General features: G+C 46.8%; 1 protein-coding gene across 3 annotated transcripts in view; it reads right to left on the reverse strand.

Moving 5' to 3' along the window:
* Window positions 1-18712, reverse strand: part of FAM13A (family with sequence similarity 13 member A) — a 906414-nt gene that overhangs the window by 646730 nt on the left and 240972 nt on the right. For all 3 annotated transcript variants that reach the window (XM_078676111.1, XM_078676110.1, XM_078676109.1), the window contains one exon: window positions 9854-10063. In XM_078676111.1, the coding sequence (XP_078532237.1) occupies window positions 9854-10063 (210 nt within the window). The remainder of the gene's footprint in view (window positions 1-9853; window positions 10064-18712) is intronic.

Here is an 18712-nt window from a genome sequence, read left to right on the forward strand (position 1 = left end):
AAGTAGCGCCTCAGGTCTGGGACCCCTAAGCCCCCCTCCGCCGTCGGTCTCGTGACCAAGTCGCGCCGCATCCTAGACCTTTTGTTCGCCCAAACATAGTGGTTCAGGATGTCCTGTAGCTTTTTCAGCATCCCCAGTGGGGGAGTGACTGGGATAGTCTGAAATATGTAGAGGATCTTGGGTAGAAGGGACATTTTTATGGCTGCCACACGGCCCAGCCACGAGAGCGGCTGTTGTTTCCATCTCGCTATGTCCCCTTGGACTCGCGACAGTAGTTTAGTGTAGTTAAGGTCCACTGTTTGGGTAGTCGCTGGCGTCAAGTCTATCCCCAGATATTGTATGGTGGTGCTGACCTCGAGCCCCCCGACCTGCAGCGATGCTCTATTGGCCGGCCGGGTGTTGCTACCTAGCGGCAGGACGACGGATTTTTGGATGTTCATTTTAAAGCCCGACACCCCCCCAAACGCGGTCATTTCCGACAGGAGGGCCGGCAAGGAGACCCTCGGGTTCTCCACTGCTACCAGAATGTCGTCAGCATAGAGGCTTATGGTTTGCTCCATGCCCCCGAACTTGATTCCGGCAATGGCATCGTTGTCCCGGACGCGCTGGGCGAACGGCTCAATATAGAGAGCGAACAGGAGCGGCGAGAGGGGGCAACCCTGTCTCGTGCCTCTCTGGATGTCGAACGGTTTGGAGCTAACCCCATTGACTTTGACGGTTGCTTTAGGGGACGTGTAACATCCTGCCACCCAAGAGCGGAAGCGAGGGCCCACGCCGAACTTAAGCAACGTGTGTTCCAGGAATCTCCAGTCGACTCTGTCGAACGCCTTCTCGGCATCCACCGAGAGCAGAGCCGCGTCCGAGGCGTTGAAATGAGCTTTGTCTATGACATGCATAATGCGCTTAGTGTTGTCCGCGCATTGCCGGGAGGGGACGAAGCCCGCCTGATCAGGTTCGATGATGCCTGGTAGGCATGGACCCAGGCGGGAGGCCAAGATGCCCGTGAAGAGCTTAAGGTCGATGTTGAGAAGCGAGATCGGCCTATATGCTGCGCATCTTGAGGGGTCTTTGCCCGGCTTTGGAAGGACTATGACTTCCGCCTCTAACATCTTCTTCGGGATCGAACCCTGGCCCCCGAACGAGTTGAACAGCTTCGTGAGGACCGGTGCCAGGAGGGGGCAAAAGGTCTTATAGAAGCCTGCGGAAAAGCCGTCCGGGCCCGGAGCCTTTAGGGGCTTGAGGCGGGCGACGGCTGCTATGACTTCCTCCAAACGGAAAGGGGCGTCCAGCGCCGAGGAGTTCGTTTCATTAAGAGCGGTGACCTCCATAGTGTCCAGGTAGGACTTTCCCGCCTCCTCCCCGACGGTCCGGTCGGCGGCATACAGCTGCGCATAGAAGGCACGGAATGTCTCCGCTATGCGGGCATCCTCCCGGGCCTCTACGCCATCGTCACTGCGGATCACTGTGATCTGGGAGCGGACGGTTTTGGCCTTAAGTTTGCTAGCCAGCAAGCGGCCTGTCTTGTCTCCCCCCACGTAGTAAGTGTGGCGGAGGCGGAGCGCCGCGTATTCTGCCCTGTCCAGATCTAAGCTCGCCAGTTGTGCCCTGGCCGCCTTCAGCTTGCGCCAAATTCGGGGAGCACCCGTCCGGCAGTGAACCCGCTCCAGCTCTAGCACCTGCGTCTCTAAATCCCGCCTCCGTTCCTTCCGCTCCTTATTGTCCGCCGCCGCGATTGCCATGATTTCGCCCCTTATGACCGTTTTAAGCGCTCCCCACAATGTCGCCTGAGACACCTCCCCTGTGTCGTTGTGAGCCAGGTAGTCGGAAATGCTTTGGGACAGTTGTTCCGCCACTCCCTTGCGGGAGAGTAGACTTTCCCTGAGTCGCCATCTGCCTCTGTGTGGGGGAGTACGCGGAACCACCAGGTGGAGGATCACTGCATCGTGGTCCGAAAGTGCCGCCGGGGTGGTGTCAATGTCATGAACCATGGGTAACATGTCTCGGGAGCCCAGGAAGTGATCTATTCTAGCGTAGGTGTGGTGTGCGTGTGAGTAAAAGGTGTAACCCGGGGCCGTGGGATGTCTATCCCGCCATAGGTCAATCAGTCCCCTTTCCCCCAGCCACTGCTTCCCGGCCACCGACAGTGCTCCGGTGTCCCCAAACCTCTTCCCGGACCTATCCACCACGTTGTCCATGACCAGGTTCAAGTCCGCCCCCACCACCACCTGCCTCAAATCGCCAGCCAGCGTCTCAGACAGCGCTCCCCTCAAGAAGGCTTCCTGTTTCGTGTTGGGTGCATAGAGAGATCCTAACGTGAAGGAAGAAGTGCCTACATGAATCGTGTGTGCTAGGAGCCTACCCCTGATCTCCGCCACCTTGCTCCCAACCCGCCCTCTAAAGTGTCTGGCCACCAGGATGGCTACGCCAGCTTTTTTCTCACTGGTCGCAGAGTAGAATTGGTGGGGGAAGGCTCTTGCTTTTATGCGATGCCAATCCTTCGCTAGCAGGTGTGTTTCTTGCAGCAGACAGATTTCGGCCTCAGAGCGCTCCAAGGAAGGAGAGGACTGCCCTTCTTTTGATGGGGTTATTGAGTCCCTTAACATTAAGGGAAAGTATACGTATGGTATCAACAGCCATGGGTATTCGAGCCTCTCACCTGCTTCGACCTGAGCCCCCCGCTAGCCCTACCCCGAGTTCCTGTCGCTAATCCAGGCTGAACACACCGAGCCCCCCCCGTGCCCACCCCAGCCCCAACTCCCCCCCCAACCATCCCTTCCGCCCCCCCCCCCCAACTGGAGAACATAGTCCCAGGCCAATCATTAGACAGTCTAGGCCTGTAGTGAATGAGTCAATGAATGGGTGTGTGGCAGTGGCGGCTCTCGGCCCCCCAGCCCCCCCCAACCAGGAGTCAAAACTTAGCTGATGACGACCGTCGCTGGAGTCGACTCAGGAAGCGGAGCCGGTGTCTTTAGATACTTCGTGGATCGCTGCGGCCTTCTCCTGGGCCACCGTGTCCGGGTCAGGCTTGAGATTCTTCTTCCGTAGCTTGTTCCGGCGCACTTTCTGCCATCCGTCCCCCGACGTCCCGGGGGAGCCCGACGTGGCTCCGGGGGGCCGCCGTTCATTCGTGCCGTCTTGGGGTGGTTCCTCGTAGGGGATGTCCAGTACTGCACAAGTGTCTCGCAGGGAACACAATTGGTGGAGGGTGCCATTCCACTTAAAGACAAGGCGGAAAGGGTGCCCCCAGGAGTAGGGGACCCCCTCCTTACGCAGGAAGGCGGTGGCAACCCTGAACGCCCTCCGCTTCTGTAGGGTGGACGCAGCTAAGTCCTGAAAGAGGTCCACAGTGTGGTCTCGGAAGCGAAGGGGCTGCTTGAGACGGGCCTCTCTCAGTATGCGCTCCTTCAGGGGGTAGTCAGGCAGAAAGGCCAGGATGTCCGGTGGGGGGCCCTGGGTCCGGCGGGCCGGGCCCACCCTGTGGGCCCTGTCGATGCGGATCGCGAAGTCCTCTCCCTCTCCCAGCACCATCCGGAAGAGCGCTTGTAGGTACCCCGCCATGTCGTCCCCCTCCGCCTTGAGTGGCACGTTCCGGACCCGAATGTTATTCCGCCTGGAGCGGTTCTCCAGGTCCTCCGTGTGGGCCTGTAGGTCCATCTGCTGGTCGTGAAGGCGGACGATCTCCTGCCTGAGAGATTCTATTTCCTCGCTCCTGGCCTGGCCTGAGAGCTCGTTGGCCGCCACCCTTTCCCCCAGGTCGTCGACGTCTCGCCTGAGTTCCTTGTATTCCCCGGTCATCTCCTGTCGGAAAGTTTGAATATCATCTTTCAAGGAAGTGAAGAGGGCCTCCATAAATGCCTTAGTCGCCGGCGTGTCGCCTTCTGGAAGTCCCTTCCCCCTGGGGGGGGGCCCGATGCCGGCTTGTCTGGGCTTTTGTCCGCTTTGGGGGGTCCTTTGGACAGCATCTCTGAGATGTTGCGGTTCCCCTTGCGACTGCCGGTCGTCATGGCGGTCGCTGTCTGGGCCGTAGGCCTCAGCCTGGTCGGGGCACCGGGCGCCCCCGTAGGGTCCCCAGGCGTGCTCCGGTCGCGAGGTGGGGGCCGGCTTCTCGTCCCCGGTGCCTCCCCTCTGAGTCCCTTCTCTGCTGCTCCTGTTCGTGCTTAGCGTAGGCCCCTGCACACGTGGTCGGTCCTTGGGCCCGCGTTCGACCTCCCAGGCCTCCACTACTCGGGGTCCACCGCCCCCACTAGCAGTCCCAGGGGCCTAGTCTCGCCGTAGTTTCGGGGCCTCTTGTGTCTCTGGGTCGCGGCCCCCTCCTCAAACGGGCCCAAAGGCTGTCTGTGCCTCCGTGTGTGCGCTGCGGCGCTGTTCTCGCTGGGGGGGGGGGGGGAGGGGGAGGTCCACAGCCGCACCCCCGCTGCCCCCGGTCTGCGCGCCGTTCTCCCTTTGCCCTTGCACCCGGGCCCCGTGGATTCTCGCTGCCTCGCAGGGGGGGGACGTCCTCACTCCCTACCTCCGGTGCTGGGGCCGCTCGTGCTCCCGGTCGCCTCCTGGGTCTCGCTCCGTGCTGCCGCCGGCCAGTTACGTGCTCCGGCCGCGCCGTCCACTACCAGGCCCACGCCGGGGCCTTGCGTAGATCTGAGGGCCGGTGAGCCCGGCACCGCTCCACTCTCCGCCAGGCCTCCGGACTCCCCGCCCGGAGCGTCACTGTTCGAACCTCGCGGATGTCACCGGGGGTCCTAGTTTCGCCTTCCCCGCTCCCGCGATGCTGTGGAGCGGCCACGCTGGGCTTCCAGGTGCCGGGGTGCGGGACGGGGCCGTTCGCGCCTTCCGGCGGCTGCCAGGTGTCACTGTTCCTCGGCGCCTCTCTCTGTACCAAGGTCTAGTCTGCGGCTCCTCGGCTTCGGAGGACTGCCGGGTGTCTGTCCGCTCGCTGTGGCCGGCTTGGTCAAGGCTGTGGTCCGCAACTATCCCTGGTGGGGGATCGGGCCTGGGGAGCCTCCGCGGACACGTCCTACCAAGCCGCCATCTTGGCCACGCCCCCCGAAGTATGCATTTTTGAGGTTCAAACTTGTGACTATGTGAAATATTTAATGTTATGGAACTACAAGAATATATCCACCAGTATACTGATTACGTCCAGCTTACATGAAGGCATTGTCTGTGGAAGACCATCACTGATTGGGTGCTTGTCTGCAAGCTATTAAAAATTGGAGTCGAAACTGTTGCTGAGATTAAAGCAAATTAAGACAATTTCCATACTTTTATACACCAAATGCAATCTCGTGTCTCTTATACTTTCTTCACTTGGTGTTCGCTCTCCTCTAGATCTGGCTGTATGCCTTTTTGTGCTTTCCTAGATTTGTATTCATCTTTGCCTTTCTTATATTCAAACTCAACAAATTTTCTTTTCAACCTTTTTGGTTTAGAACCTAGCCTTTTCTCTTTAAGATTATTTCCTGGTTTTCAGCCATTTTGTCTCACAAGATTGGACAGTGGAAATATTTTCACATTTTTCCTTCTACAGGCTACTCTAATCCCTCTAAAAGCTATTTTTCATTCAGTAGGTCATTTACAGACTGTTGCCCAAAATGTGATCAGATCACTCAGTTTCAGATTAGACTTACCTGGCTTCAGTTACAATTCAGGATTCAATTTCAAATCTGCCACATCACTTTCCATTCCCTTTCCCCAGATGTATTTAAAGCCATGATACTTTGAATTTACATAGAGCATGCTTTCCTCACATTTTGCAGTAAAGCTTTTTCAGCAGAGGAATTTTGAAATTAGAATTAAGCCTCAGCGAAATTGAAGTATTTTGCATAATTAGGGACATTTTCCATTCCGCTGGTTATGTCACTCTGCTTAGGAGTGCGTGCCATTTATCTCAAATGCACAGTAAAACATAACATAAGCGGTTGTTGCCTGCGGTGCTTCGTGCCTGCACTGCAGTACTTTACTGGCATCATTCTGTTACACTTGCCCTCAATTATGATCTTTCTTATGTTTTACTTTTCTACATCTTTGTATTATCCAATTGTATTTTAATTATTTTTCTAATGTAATTTCAGCATTTATATGATGTTAAATTTGTTTATTGGTACAGTGCACGGATGTCTTTGGGATGAGGTATGCACTTTTAACAAAGTTACAAATTTACTTTCCCCCACTGTGCTTTAAATGGGCACCCTACAAAGCAGAACAGAGAAGCTGACTGGCAGCACTCAAATAATTTAAAAGAAGGGACAACCTAAGGGAGTGCAAATTAAAAGATTCAACTGAGCATGCAGAAAGAACTTCTCGGATAACAAATGTACTTGATGCCCAGCTTGCTGCTGCATTTTCCGGTTAAAACTTACACCACAGCAATTCAGCAGTACAAAGGTCCTTTGGAATGGCACCTTGGCATCCTTCCCCGTGCCCTTATTTATTAGCGATTGCCACTTTATATGTTCTATTCAAAAGTTATCCATCAACTAAGGGAACTAAATGAACCCTCAGAATCACAACCCGATGTATAAATAGCTTATTCACAAAACAACAAGGTGAACTTTGCTTGGTTAAACTGTCAAACAAAGTTTCCACAATCTAGTCACTGCCCTGATTGTGTTTTTGAAGGACATGTGCCAATGTCCCAGCATTTAAGATTCTGAGTTTGCTCTCCTTACTAAGTGTTGAGTATTTGGTTTACAAATGGAAGTTACATGATGATTGGAAAGCTAGCCTCACGGAGCACGGACCTCATCTAACTCGATTTGAAATCTGCAGGTCAGTTTTACAGGACTTTGAGAATATAAAGGCTGACTCCCTACCCTATACAATCCCATATTTTAATCTATTGGCTCCATATTTAGCAACACAGCCCGAGTGTTGCCCCACTTTAGCTAATATAGACCTCTTTAATATGACGTCTCGCAAGTCTAGACCTATAAGTGACTAGTCCATGGGTAAACAAAATCCAAAGAACCATTATTTATTTTTAAAATTTACAAAGCGGTAGCACTGGCATAAACAATTTCACCTCCCAATAGAAATAATTTTGTGGGTAAGTATATTATAGGCAATAAGTCGTATGTTTGGTGCTATACTATGTATAAAGGCCCCCTACTACCAACGGAGTCGAAGGCACTGGGTCAAATGATCCGGTGCACACAATCGGATACAAAATAGATTCCAGAGCACTCGTAAAGAAGTCAAATCAAACATGTATCAAGTCCATAAATGTAAGGATGCCAGTAGATTAAGTCAAATTCACTTTATTGTGTTAACATGGAGTATTCTGCATAAAGTACATGTCAATATAATATATAGGCACTGTGTGTGTCGACACACAAGTGACTTCTTCAAGGCTATTGGTAAGGATAAGGAGACGAAGCCGTGTAATAAGAGATCCAAGTGAAAAAGTCTGGGCAAGTGATCTCGAGATGGAGGGTTACAGCATCATAGCAAGTAGAACCAAGACCATACCACAGCTAGGAAAATCATGTCTCCCGTAGCAGTTATCTAATTTGTGAATGTGTCAAGTGCAATTACTGATAACAGTAAGGCCGGAAGTAACCTGGATGAACGTCGAGACCGCACACATTGAATATTGAAGACAATTGTACTGTATATGTCAACTTGACAACCATTAAGTCTTGGAGCACAGATCTCCTGTGGCATCAAACAAGTAAGTAGACGAAGTGTTAGGAGACCTGGCAATCTCTAATGATGGTAGTAGACCGCTACGCTCCAAAGTAACGGACTTCACACATGTCGGGCGATTTAAACTAAGTCAGGCGCTTACCAAGTCTCCATCCTGACAAGGAGCATACCGCGGTAAACCGTGTTAAAATGGTCACAGGCCTTAGAAGCAATGTTTGTTTAGCAGCACATCCAGCTCATTTGAAACAACCCAAATTTCAGCAAATTAAGTTGAGGTGATAAGTCCTCTGAATCCCCGTAGAAGTCACAATATCTCAGGTTTCTACCACATGTCCTGTGTGAGCGAGTCCCCAAGAAGAGCGTTGTCTAACCTGTACACTATCTTTTCTGGATATTTTCTGGTCTTCACCGCACTTCATCCAGCCATTAACGTCAGCTTTCAGCATAGTGAGTTGCTTTTAGGGTTTTTATTTTTAGAAATCTCCACTTTCTTGGCGAGGGGACCCTTCCCCATCACCAGCTGCAGACATGACTGACTGGGAAAAGCTATAAACCTTGCTCTGGACAGAGGAAAATATCCATTTATGACCCTCATAATCTGTGTATTATTTGCCTTTATCCAGTACACAAGACATCTAGCTGCAATATCTATAAAATCTTTTGATGAAGAAAAAGAACATTCTCCCTTCCAAAGGTCTCTGGGGATGATTGATGCCTTTAGAAGTGTTCCACCAAGCACTTTCATGAAGGCTGCACAAATGCTGAAATGGAAAGAATATTGACTTTTTTAGAGATGGACATTTCATCTAAAAGCGCCTGCAGCTAAAAAGAGAAAACAGTAGTTTTCCCAGAAACATACTCTAAAAGGGGCAAACATCAAACACTGCTAATGTTTTGGGGGAAATCCAGCTCCACTGAAGCCCTGTCAGGTCTGCTGTCCTCTGCGTCAAGGACAAAACCCTCATCATCCATGAAGGTTTCATCATAGTTGTCCATTTGTCGACAACCACTCCTACACTGAAGCCAAATGGCACATGGATCGCTGACTAAGACGCCCCGTTGAAGATACTGTCGACAAGCGCACTGTCAACTGCAAAGCCATTGGCGGAGGCATCTTTGGTGACCACACCACGGATGTCTATCAATCCACCATTGACAAATATCCAGTTGATGGCAGACAACCTCCTCCCCTGCCTTCACCTCTCCCAAAGTTGGAGACATCTCGTCCGCACTCTCCTCCAGTGCTCCATAAACTTCATACCCTATTCCACCCCCATCTAGAGAAATGAGAGAACAGGATACTTCAGATTCTATCAAGATATCGGAAATGGAAGAAGAAAGTGAACTACAGGAAGGAGATCAATAAGGCTATGAGCAAGAATCCTACCAAAAGAGGTAACCAGTTGCCAGGACAGCCAGACTCACCTCCAGATGACATACCCCGCTTTCATGCACTATTGAGAAAAGCAGCCAAAAATGTAGATATCCCTATGGTTTCAGAAGAACAGCTATGCAGTTAGCACACATCAATTATAAATTTCATTCAAATTCATTGAATCATGAAATGTCCATAATGATTGGTAGAAAAAGCAGGTCTAAAGTTTTTCTTGTAGTTGCAAAGCTTGTTCTATATTAATAGATATGTTCAGTTGTTAAAATCCAGTAGTCACACAATTCATGTAGGCTAAGGTGAGTGCTTGAATGTGTGGGGTGGGTGTTTTCTGTGTGTCCAATGTGGGAATGAAATAAAGTTGCTTGAGCGCTCAGTCGTTTGGGGTTAGTTGTAAGTTGGTCCTCTGCTCTGCAGGCCCTTTCTGTTACTCCATATTTTACTTAGTTATATTACATTAAACCCCGGTTTGGTCCAACAAGGATTGCATACCGCCTTCTGTGTGATAATGGACGAACTTAACATTTCTGTTGTGTGATAATATTGTATGCATGCATGTGACATTTGGAAAGCATCAACATAGTCAAAAGGCAGTGGAGAACTTTACAGGGTCGAAGGCAAAGCTAGAGGTACCGAGTGATTGGAGGGGAATCTGGGTTCATAGGCTACAAGTGAACAGTTATTTTAATGTGATGTCATTTTCTTTAAAGGTTCAACTCTCAAAGCAGTTCTACAAAGAGTTTATAATTCAATAACTGTGGTTTCTGCCAGTGACAGACTAAGTTAGCATACTGGAGTGAAGACCTCAAGGAAAGGACTTACCTTGGTAAAGCTGGATAAACTTGGGATGTAAGTCAGAGGTGACCACCCCATCAGGTAGTTCACGCAGAAACAGCTTCAGCAGACTGGCGGCAGAGTACACGTCTCCATCAGAGTTCAGGTCTACGCCTTCTCCACTCTCATACTTCACTCGCAACTGCTCCACCACTTTTACGTTACCATTCACCCTGAAGAGGCCTTCTTGTGTCATCCCTGCACATAAACAAAGTGTGAGAAGAAAAAAACACATCATAAATGTAATAAGTTGCTGGATCTCGTAGATCGTGCAATGATACAAAAGAATGATTTTCCAATGATTACATCTCAAGAGCACCCACCCACAGGAAAGCAGATCTGAAGAGGTGTGAATTGTTTTTTTGTTTATCAACCTCAAACATTGCCAAGTCCCTGAGATTCATTCCAATCCAATATTTTTGGTTTGTTTTTGCCCTCCACCAAAAAGCAGATTTTTAGGCCAAACTGAGTGAGACAGAAGCAACTCAAGACATTTTCACCTTTGTTAGGCAGCAGCAGTCTGGGCATCTTAAGTATCTACAGTACAGCAAGCTAATGTCTGGGCATAGAACTCCAACCTAAGGAGACTCACTTGGACAGCATGCGGACACTTGCCTTCTCAGCATTGGACTCACTTACCAGCACTAGCAACGCCCTTGTTACAGAAATAAATAATACTTCTGCGTATATGGGCAAAAGAAAGATTATTTCAACAGATGCTCTTCTGAGAAGCAGGAGCTCATGGATGGAAGAGCATCATACTGATCTGCCAGCTGTAGTATAAGTTGGAGCAGGCACATTACACGTACATTGTGAATATACACCACAGGCGATGTGTAAACAGAATAACCATTTACAAAACATCTCCCCCTTAGCACATTATACAACTTAGATAAAAGAACACACATTCTCAATTCCAAACACATAACACAAGTGATGACTGTCCTGACAAACATTTACAATTGCATCTGTACACAAAGTTACCATGAAATATGGCCTGTTTTAAACTCGTTAGGTACTTGGATATACTACAAGCCCCTCAAATCTCTGCTGACTTTAAATCACATTTTCATCTATTGTTAACTCTAGGTTTGCCAGATATGGATTACATTCTGCATCAAATGCATTCTCCTTTTCCTTATCATTTAGACATACAACTCTTCATTTGCTCCACGCCAACGCTCCTTCACTATCACAGTATTTCTACACACTTTAACAACTTTCATTTAAGAAAAATAGATGGCAACCTAAACGCACTTAGACTGCTCATCTTTCAACGAGAACAGTCTTTCTTCTTCAGTAAAGCATGGCCAGGTGCCATTGCTGGGCTCAGCCATTTAGTATCAATGTTTCTCTGGACTGCAAACATAAAAAGTGAAGTCACAGAGCCACCTAGCAATGGGCAACGTGTCTGTTCTATAACGAAATTAGCAACTTGCAATGGTGTTACCTGATACAAAGTACCTGTAATGCTACCCTGAACCTCATCCTATAGGAGACTAGTTCACAAATATAGTGCACCACAGTAGCCACTGACAGCAGGTAATCCGCCGCATGTCAGCACTGAACAGCAGCCAAGGTATTTATTACCAACAAGTGCAGAGCGTTTCATTTTTCTTGCTACCGATTTTGCACCGTCAGAAATCCTTAGTAAATCTTAAATCTGGCGTTGGTCTGGCTCTGTCTCCATTCAGTGGCTCCTAGTTCACACAAGAATTAGATATACGCTTATGTTGTAGAAACGGATGCAACATTGTTGAACCCTAGTTCAGCTCATTCACAAGGAAGGAGGATATTGCCATCTAGTGGACACGTCTGGTATTGTATGCCAACGTCTTACACGCGGCAAGACTATATTTATGTGGAATGCAATTGTGCTGATTAAAGTACAGGGGACTCCAACCTTTTCTATAAGAGATATTTCTGATCAACGAAAACCATCCTCAGCTACGAACAAATAACGTTTACAATAATGACCACATTAGGCAAGGTTACATTAATGGTCATACCACTTAGGTTTACCATTAGTGACTAACTCCTGAGCATCGGCAATGACATAAGATTCCTCAATGTGAAATGCATCTGCAGGAATAATAAATGCCACATCAGCAAGTCTATATCAAGGAAAGAACGTCAGCAATACGTCCCCACAACTCTTAACATGCAGTACCATTCATTTCCAAAAATCAGCTAATCAGTTTCTGAACATATACACCCTTGAGAATTTCCACACCCAAAAACAGCGTGTCATTTTCGGGGGGGGGGGTGTTGCTTTAAAAATCCCACTTTTCGTATTCCAATAGAAACAGGTTTGGAGGCAAACATCAGCTTGTCATTTTCATTAATTGCTCATATGTATGTGTGTCTCACATGGAAAGCTTCTACTTTCCAGGCACTACTACCACATGCCAGTGATGCTCACCATAATCTAAAGGAAGGCCACAATATGCTATCAAAGGAAGAGCCAACATTGTGCTACACCTGGACACCAAAATTCTATGGATGCCAAACATTTATCAAGAATAACCATAATTATAATCGGGGTGGCCACCACTGAGCCAGGGGTGCCACGTTCAGGCCAAGGAAGCCCACAATATATTAATGATGGAAACCATGATATCAGGTGTGGCAATAATTAGGTAGGATGGTCATATTATGCCAAGAATGTCTGCACATATGCCACAGCAGGACACCATAATCCCAAAGATACCAAACAATAGGTCAAGGACGTATATCTGAATGACCGGAATAGCCACAATTATGATTACATGATTGTTGCAATGTCGAAGATTAAGGCAGGGATGCTCAAAACATGCTACCATTATGCAAGGGACTGCCGTCATTATGCCAGGAATGGCCACTGCTTTGCCAGACTGGACTTCTGTGAGAAGAGGGGAAGAACGCCAAATGATGCTAGTGGTCTCAAGATGCCAGGAACGGCAAATAACACTGTCTTGTAGGAAGGGATTCAAAGAAAGACAGACACACACAGAGGCAGGCACGCACACAGTATCCCTCTGACCAAGGTCGGACTGGCCTATAAGGCAATCAAGTAGTGTCCGATGCACTAGTCTGACAGATCAGTGTGTGGGCCATTTTTTTTAGCTGTTTGTGGACCTGTTTTAAGGCCAGCTGGGCCTGTGTTTACTGTTAATTCCCTGATATTATTACAAACATTGTCTGCGCAAATACAAATCATGCAGTCTCCCATACCTTTCAAAAGACCCATACAGTGTGTCTTCACAAGTTCCAAATGGGTCCTATTTACAAATGTGGACCACTTTTTTCAGCTAGCTGGTTCACTAAAGTGAAAAGGAGGAACATATCGCAACAGAAGTGTAAGAAATATCAGTCACGAGGGCTGTGTTTAGTCAATCAATACATCTTCATGGGAGGAACTGTGCAATTTGCAAGCCTTCCATCCTGCTTATAACTATATAAAATGAGAACGACTGAGTTTGCTAACATTAATATGGGTTTTAAGAGATTTGTGTAGCTTAACACGATATAAAAACTCCAGCACTTTTATTTTGTTGCCCGGGCCTATTTCTTTGCCTGTCAGACCTCCACACACACACTACCAGGTGCACAACATACTCAAACCACAAACGCACATTAATGAGCAGAAATAAACATGCACTAGTGCACATATTCCACACCAAATCCCTCTGTTACAACTAGTCAGACCTTTAGATGCCTCCAGTTCCATTCCTGTTCTACTAGCTATAACTGCATTCACAACCACATTGCACACTTGCACCCCAACTGCTGCATCCAAACCGCTCCAACTTTCACAACATTATTTTTTCCAAGGCCTGTGCTGACACACTCAGCGAGTTATTGCACAGAGGCGCACATAATGTACAGTGTCTTTCTATTTTGAAATCTAGAAGGGGGAATGCGCCCAGAAAAACTTGATAAAATAGATGGTCAAGAATTAATGTTTTGGATTTTGGAGGTCAATCTATGGACTATGTACATTTGTGCACACCGAGCTCTATACCTTTTAAATGAAATGCTGTGCTCTAAGGCATACTTGCTAGCAGACGAGGAGCTACTCTTCGCTCCCAAGCCACTGGCTGAAGACCCCTGCCCTGGAACATCAAATCAGATAAAGACTGCATGGAATGGGCCAGTCAGGAACATCATTCAGAAAAAAGGTCAAAATCAGGTAAAGACTTGTTAGGGTTGCCACCTTTTTTAATTTTTAGAAAAGGTACTGCCTATCAGGGTCTGACTGTGACAGAAAATAGGCCCAGGAACCATAATAAAACTGGCCCCCATTAGGGAAACATAGAGCTAAAAAAGTGTCCCACATCTGCAAACAGGGGTCGTTTTCAACTTGTAAAGACAATACGCGAGAGACTGCATGCGTGTGTGCTTGCTGCAGGCAATATTTTGGTAATATCAGGGAAATCAAAAGTAAAATCCGACCCCCAACATCATAAAATAGGCCCAAACACTGACCTGTCAGACCAGCCCATCTGGCACTGCCTATTTGCCCTACGGGCCAGTTTACCCTGCTAGCCATTTGTTTGCATTTTCCTATTATTAGACAGCTAAGAGCTGTTATGGGAAAAGTATTTATACAAAACAGTCAGGATTCATTTGTAACATGACAATCATCTCTCTGGAGGCTCTAATAATCATTAAGAAAGGGCTTAGACAGTTCTCAAATACTTTTTTAAAATGATTTATTTATGTGTTACATGTATTAGGTTTATGTTTCAGAAGGGTAAAAATACCGGAATACAAAGCTTTTCCTAATATATTTACCGGCCTAGGTATAAAATCGTGGCAGGCTGGTAAAAAAGTGGCCAGGGGGCAATCTATCTTGACACTAAAAGAAGGATCAGTTTAACTAAATAACTTTATTTCTCGTGACAAACAAGTAATTATGTGTCAGCGGCATAGGTGAAAAAAAGGAAAAATTGAAATGTCTCTAGCAAAATTCGCAAATTTCACATTATGTGATATTGTGTAACTTTAAGATAGTGCACACAACGCATAAAAATGTGTTGCAAAATACCAGCAGGAGGCTTATTTGCACAGAAAATATCTAGCTGAAAGACATTTTCTACTCAAACAAACCTCCTGATGGTATCTAGCACCAAATTTCATTTCTACACGTCTCATGGGATGCCAGCAAAACACATTTAGCTTTCACTGAAACCTTATGGATTTTTTCCGAAAAAAACAAGTATGCTTTTTCAAACAGCTTAAATGTTTGCTGTATACAACAGGAGTCTTTAAAAGGAGTATCGAAACAGAAGTGATCACCGTAGAGGAAGGCGAGTCTGTGGACGAAGCTTTGAGCCACGGCTTCTTTCGGGAGCTTGCATGGCGTTTTTAAAGTGTTCTTAAAGAGGGAAACACCGATATAGACCGCGGGAGAAGAAAAGGGTACCTCGAGGAGAATGCTGAGGCTGCATATAATTCCATGGCACCACGGAAGTTGGCCAAGACGGGCTGCATCAGCGGTGATGCTCTGGGTCGCCGTCCTCGAGAAGTGAGGTGAGGAGGAGACAACTTGTGGTGACGTTCCCCTCCCCCCCCACCCCCCAGTACTACCTTCGGTTGGGGCAATACAACGGGGCGATAACAACGGTCCAGGAAAGCGTAATAGCTGCAGTTTTGAAGACTGGTGTGGAGCCTATAAAGAAGGGGGGAAAAGGATATAAAAAAAAGGACTTGAACATGGAGTCCGTTACCTGGCATGCCGCATTTCCTGAGCTGCTTTACTTTTAATCAGGCATGCCACACTTTATCCCTGGGACCTGTGCCTGCATCCATCTGCACACAGCACCTTACTTCCTGACTGGGAAAGCAACGGACGAGCACACCTGTATCTCCATGAGGACTACAAGCCCCTGAGCGCGTTGCGGCAGGACCCGCACGCGTCACCAATCTCGCGCCAGGATGGGCAGAATCGCTGTCTCTAAAATGGTTATGCTCCCCCGCATGCTTTATTACTTTGTAAACCTACCTGTTCTCCTCCAGCAACACATATTCACCACACTGAATACGCTATTATTCGCCCTCATCTGGGGCAATAGGCGGCGGAGAGTGGGCCTCAAAAAACTTCAATTAGGTACCCGATGTGGAGGCCTTGGCGTGCCGGACTTCCGTGGATATTATTACGCGAGTCTATTACAATGGCTATCACGGTGGGTGGCGGGTAGAAATTTACACGAAATTGATTACACTAGCGATCAGTTGGAGCGTGGAGAGCTGCACTCCCTTCTGTTACCCAAGACCAAGCTACCTCGAGACTGTCACCCCCTCTTGCATACCGCCCTGACATGCTGGCGGAAAGCTTTGGCGTACACGTCAATGACCCCGTCTTATGCCGACAATATCCCCCTGTTGGGAATCCCGACGCCACAGGGGCGACTGACTCACCACAGATTACGGCCCTGGACGTATGCGGGAGTGAATAGAGATGGGGACCTGTTTTGGAGATGACACGCTGCTGGATCACGCTTCCATTGTACAGGCCACGGGAGCTCCACCACGACTATACATTCTACACGCCAACGTGACACACTACGTACGGAATTCAAAGAGTGTGTGATTGAGAAATCACAAAGGACGCGCTCATTTAACATGAAACCGTGGGGTTTCTTCACTCATTTAGCATGGTTTGATTGTCTTTTTTGAAAAGAGCCAGTCTTGTCGTTCTTGAGGTTATCATATATTTTCTATTCATATAGATTTCTTTATCGACAATGTCTGTAGAAGTTCATTCAAATCATGAACAATTAATTGCATCACTTCATGCCCAATGCATTTCGGGTTAGTCAGGATAACCCTTCGTCAGGGGCCTAAAAAATGAAAGCATACAGGACCTTAGCGTTCAGCAAACGAACCGTTAACAGTTGAAATCACATTGCACATAAGTTAAACTAACATGCATTATATCTTACAACATTATCTAACACCCGAATGAAATTGACATTAGTCCAATGAAAACAATGCTTAGTTGATGTATAACGAACACCATATACATGACAGTGTATAACATAGTGTAGCTAGCGTTATCTATTCTAGTGTCGGGACTACATGAAAATAAGGTGTCATGCTGAGGAAAGCGGGTTAAATTAAACTACTTAACGAGAGAAACTGGATAAAGATACAGCGTAACAAACTTACTGAAAAAGTAACGCGCAGAGCTCTCGGCGTTCAGAACGCGGAACCGGTCTGGTTGGCAATGAACCAATCAGAAGAAGTATTATAATTAGGTGATATGGTCACGTGATGCAGGAAGCGCGGAAAATTCAAAAAGAAAACAAACAATCCAATATGTTGTGTGGCGTGTAATCGCTATGATGGATGAATAACCTATTGCATAAAACAGGTTCAGTGATAACAAAAGCAAAGTTTAAGTTTATGTGCGGCGGTTCGAAAACCTTGTACATTACAGAGCGCGCGTGGTGATAGGATAAAAGTCAAGATCACTTGATAGTCGAACCAAAAAGTAAACAAACAATAGCAAAAGGGTGCGATCGGAATGACCGAACGCGGGTTAAGGCAGATGGGACAAAAAGAAAAACTGGTATGTCAAGAAAAACGAGAATCAGTAACTAAAGACACAAGCTATGTGTGCATATGTAAAGTGCAAGGAATTACATAAATCTCACTTTCTATCATGATGACAAATCATGCAATACAATCTGCTGTAAAATAGAAAACGAATCAAATCAAATGGACATGCTCCAACAAAATATACTACAATGATGGATGATGGTACACATACAAATCCACAGTCAAACAAGGTGATGCTCAATCGAGAATCTCATCAAGATAAAGTGGGGGAACGAAGGGACCTCAGAGTTCCAAGTTGTGCTTAGAATGTCAAAGAAAGCATGAAAATTCAATTCTGTCGTTGATCCCTGTTGGTTGAAGGGAATTAAGTTTTTTGATCCAGAAAAATTCTGCTTGTAAACGATGTTTCACAGGATCCATGTCGCAGCGTTGTGGGAGTATCTCCAGTATGGTAAATTTGAGTTGTGCTATTTGATGGTTACATTCGAGCCAATGGGTGGCCACAGCTGATTTCGTATTCTTTGTCCGAATGTTACTTTTGTGTTCCGACATTCTTATTTTTATCTTCCTTTCTGTCTGTCCGACATAAATTTTGCCACATGGGCATTTGATGGCATAAATTACATTTTTAGAATCACAGGTGCCTGTGTATTGTAGATCGATTTTGTGACCTTTCGTAGGATGCATGAATGTGTTTCCGGTTATTACATTGTTGCAATGTATGCAATTCAAACACTTGGACATACCTTTATGTTGAGTTTTAATTGCTTTTCTGGTGGTGAGAACCTCCTTTAAATTTCTTGATCTTTTGAACGCAAAAGTTAATTGATCGCTGTATAAGTCTGGTTCATCTTGGATAAGGGCCCAATGGTGATTAATGATTCTCTTGATCTTTTTGGCCACTGTCGAAAATTTTAAGACACATACTGTCTTTTGTTCTGTGATTGGTGTTGTAGGTATCAATAGACTCTCTCTTGAATATTTAGCTACTTTTTTGAGTGATTCTTCAAGAATCTCTTTGGGATATCCTCGAGCGAGATATTGTTGGTGTTGCGCTTCAAAGGTTTTTTCCAAAAGATGTGTGTCAGAGGTGATTCTTTTCAATCGAATGAATTGGGATGTCGGAAGATGTTTCTTTAGAGTTTCAGGGTGAAAAGTTTGAAAAAGTAAACTAGAGTTGCGGTCTGTAGCCTTTTTGAATACTTGAGTTTGTAGTTGTTGATTAATGATGGTAATTTGTACATCTAGGAACGATATTGTTTCCTTATGTATGGTATGGGTGAACTTAATTCTTGGGTTCAA

The sequence above is a fragment of the Lissotriton helveticus genome, chromosome 2_1, assembly GCF_964261635.1.
Source record: "Lissotriton helveticus chromosome 2_1, aLisHel1.1, whole genome shotgun sequence".
NCBI classification, from domain to species: Eukaryota; Metazoa; Chordata; class Amphibia; order Caudata; family Salamandridae; genus Lissotriton; species Lissotriton helveticus.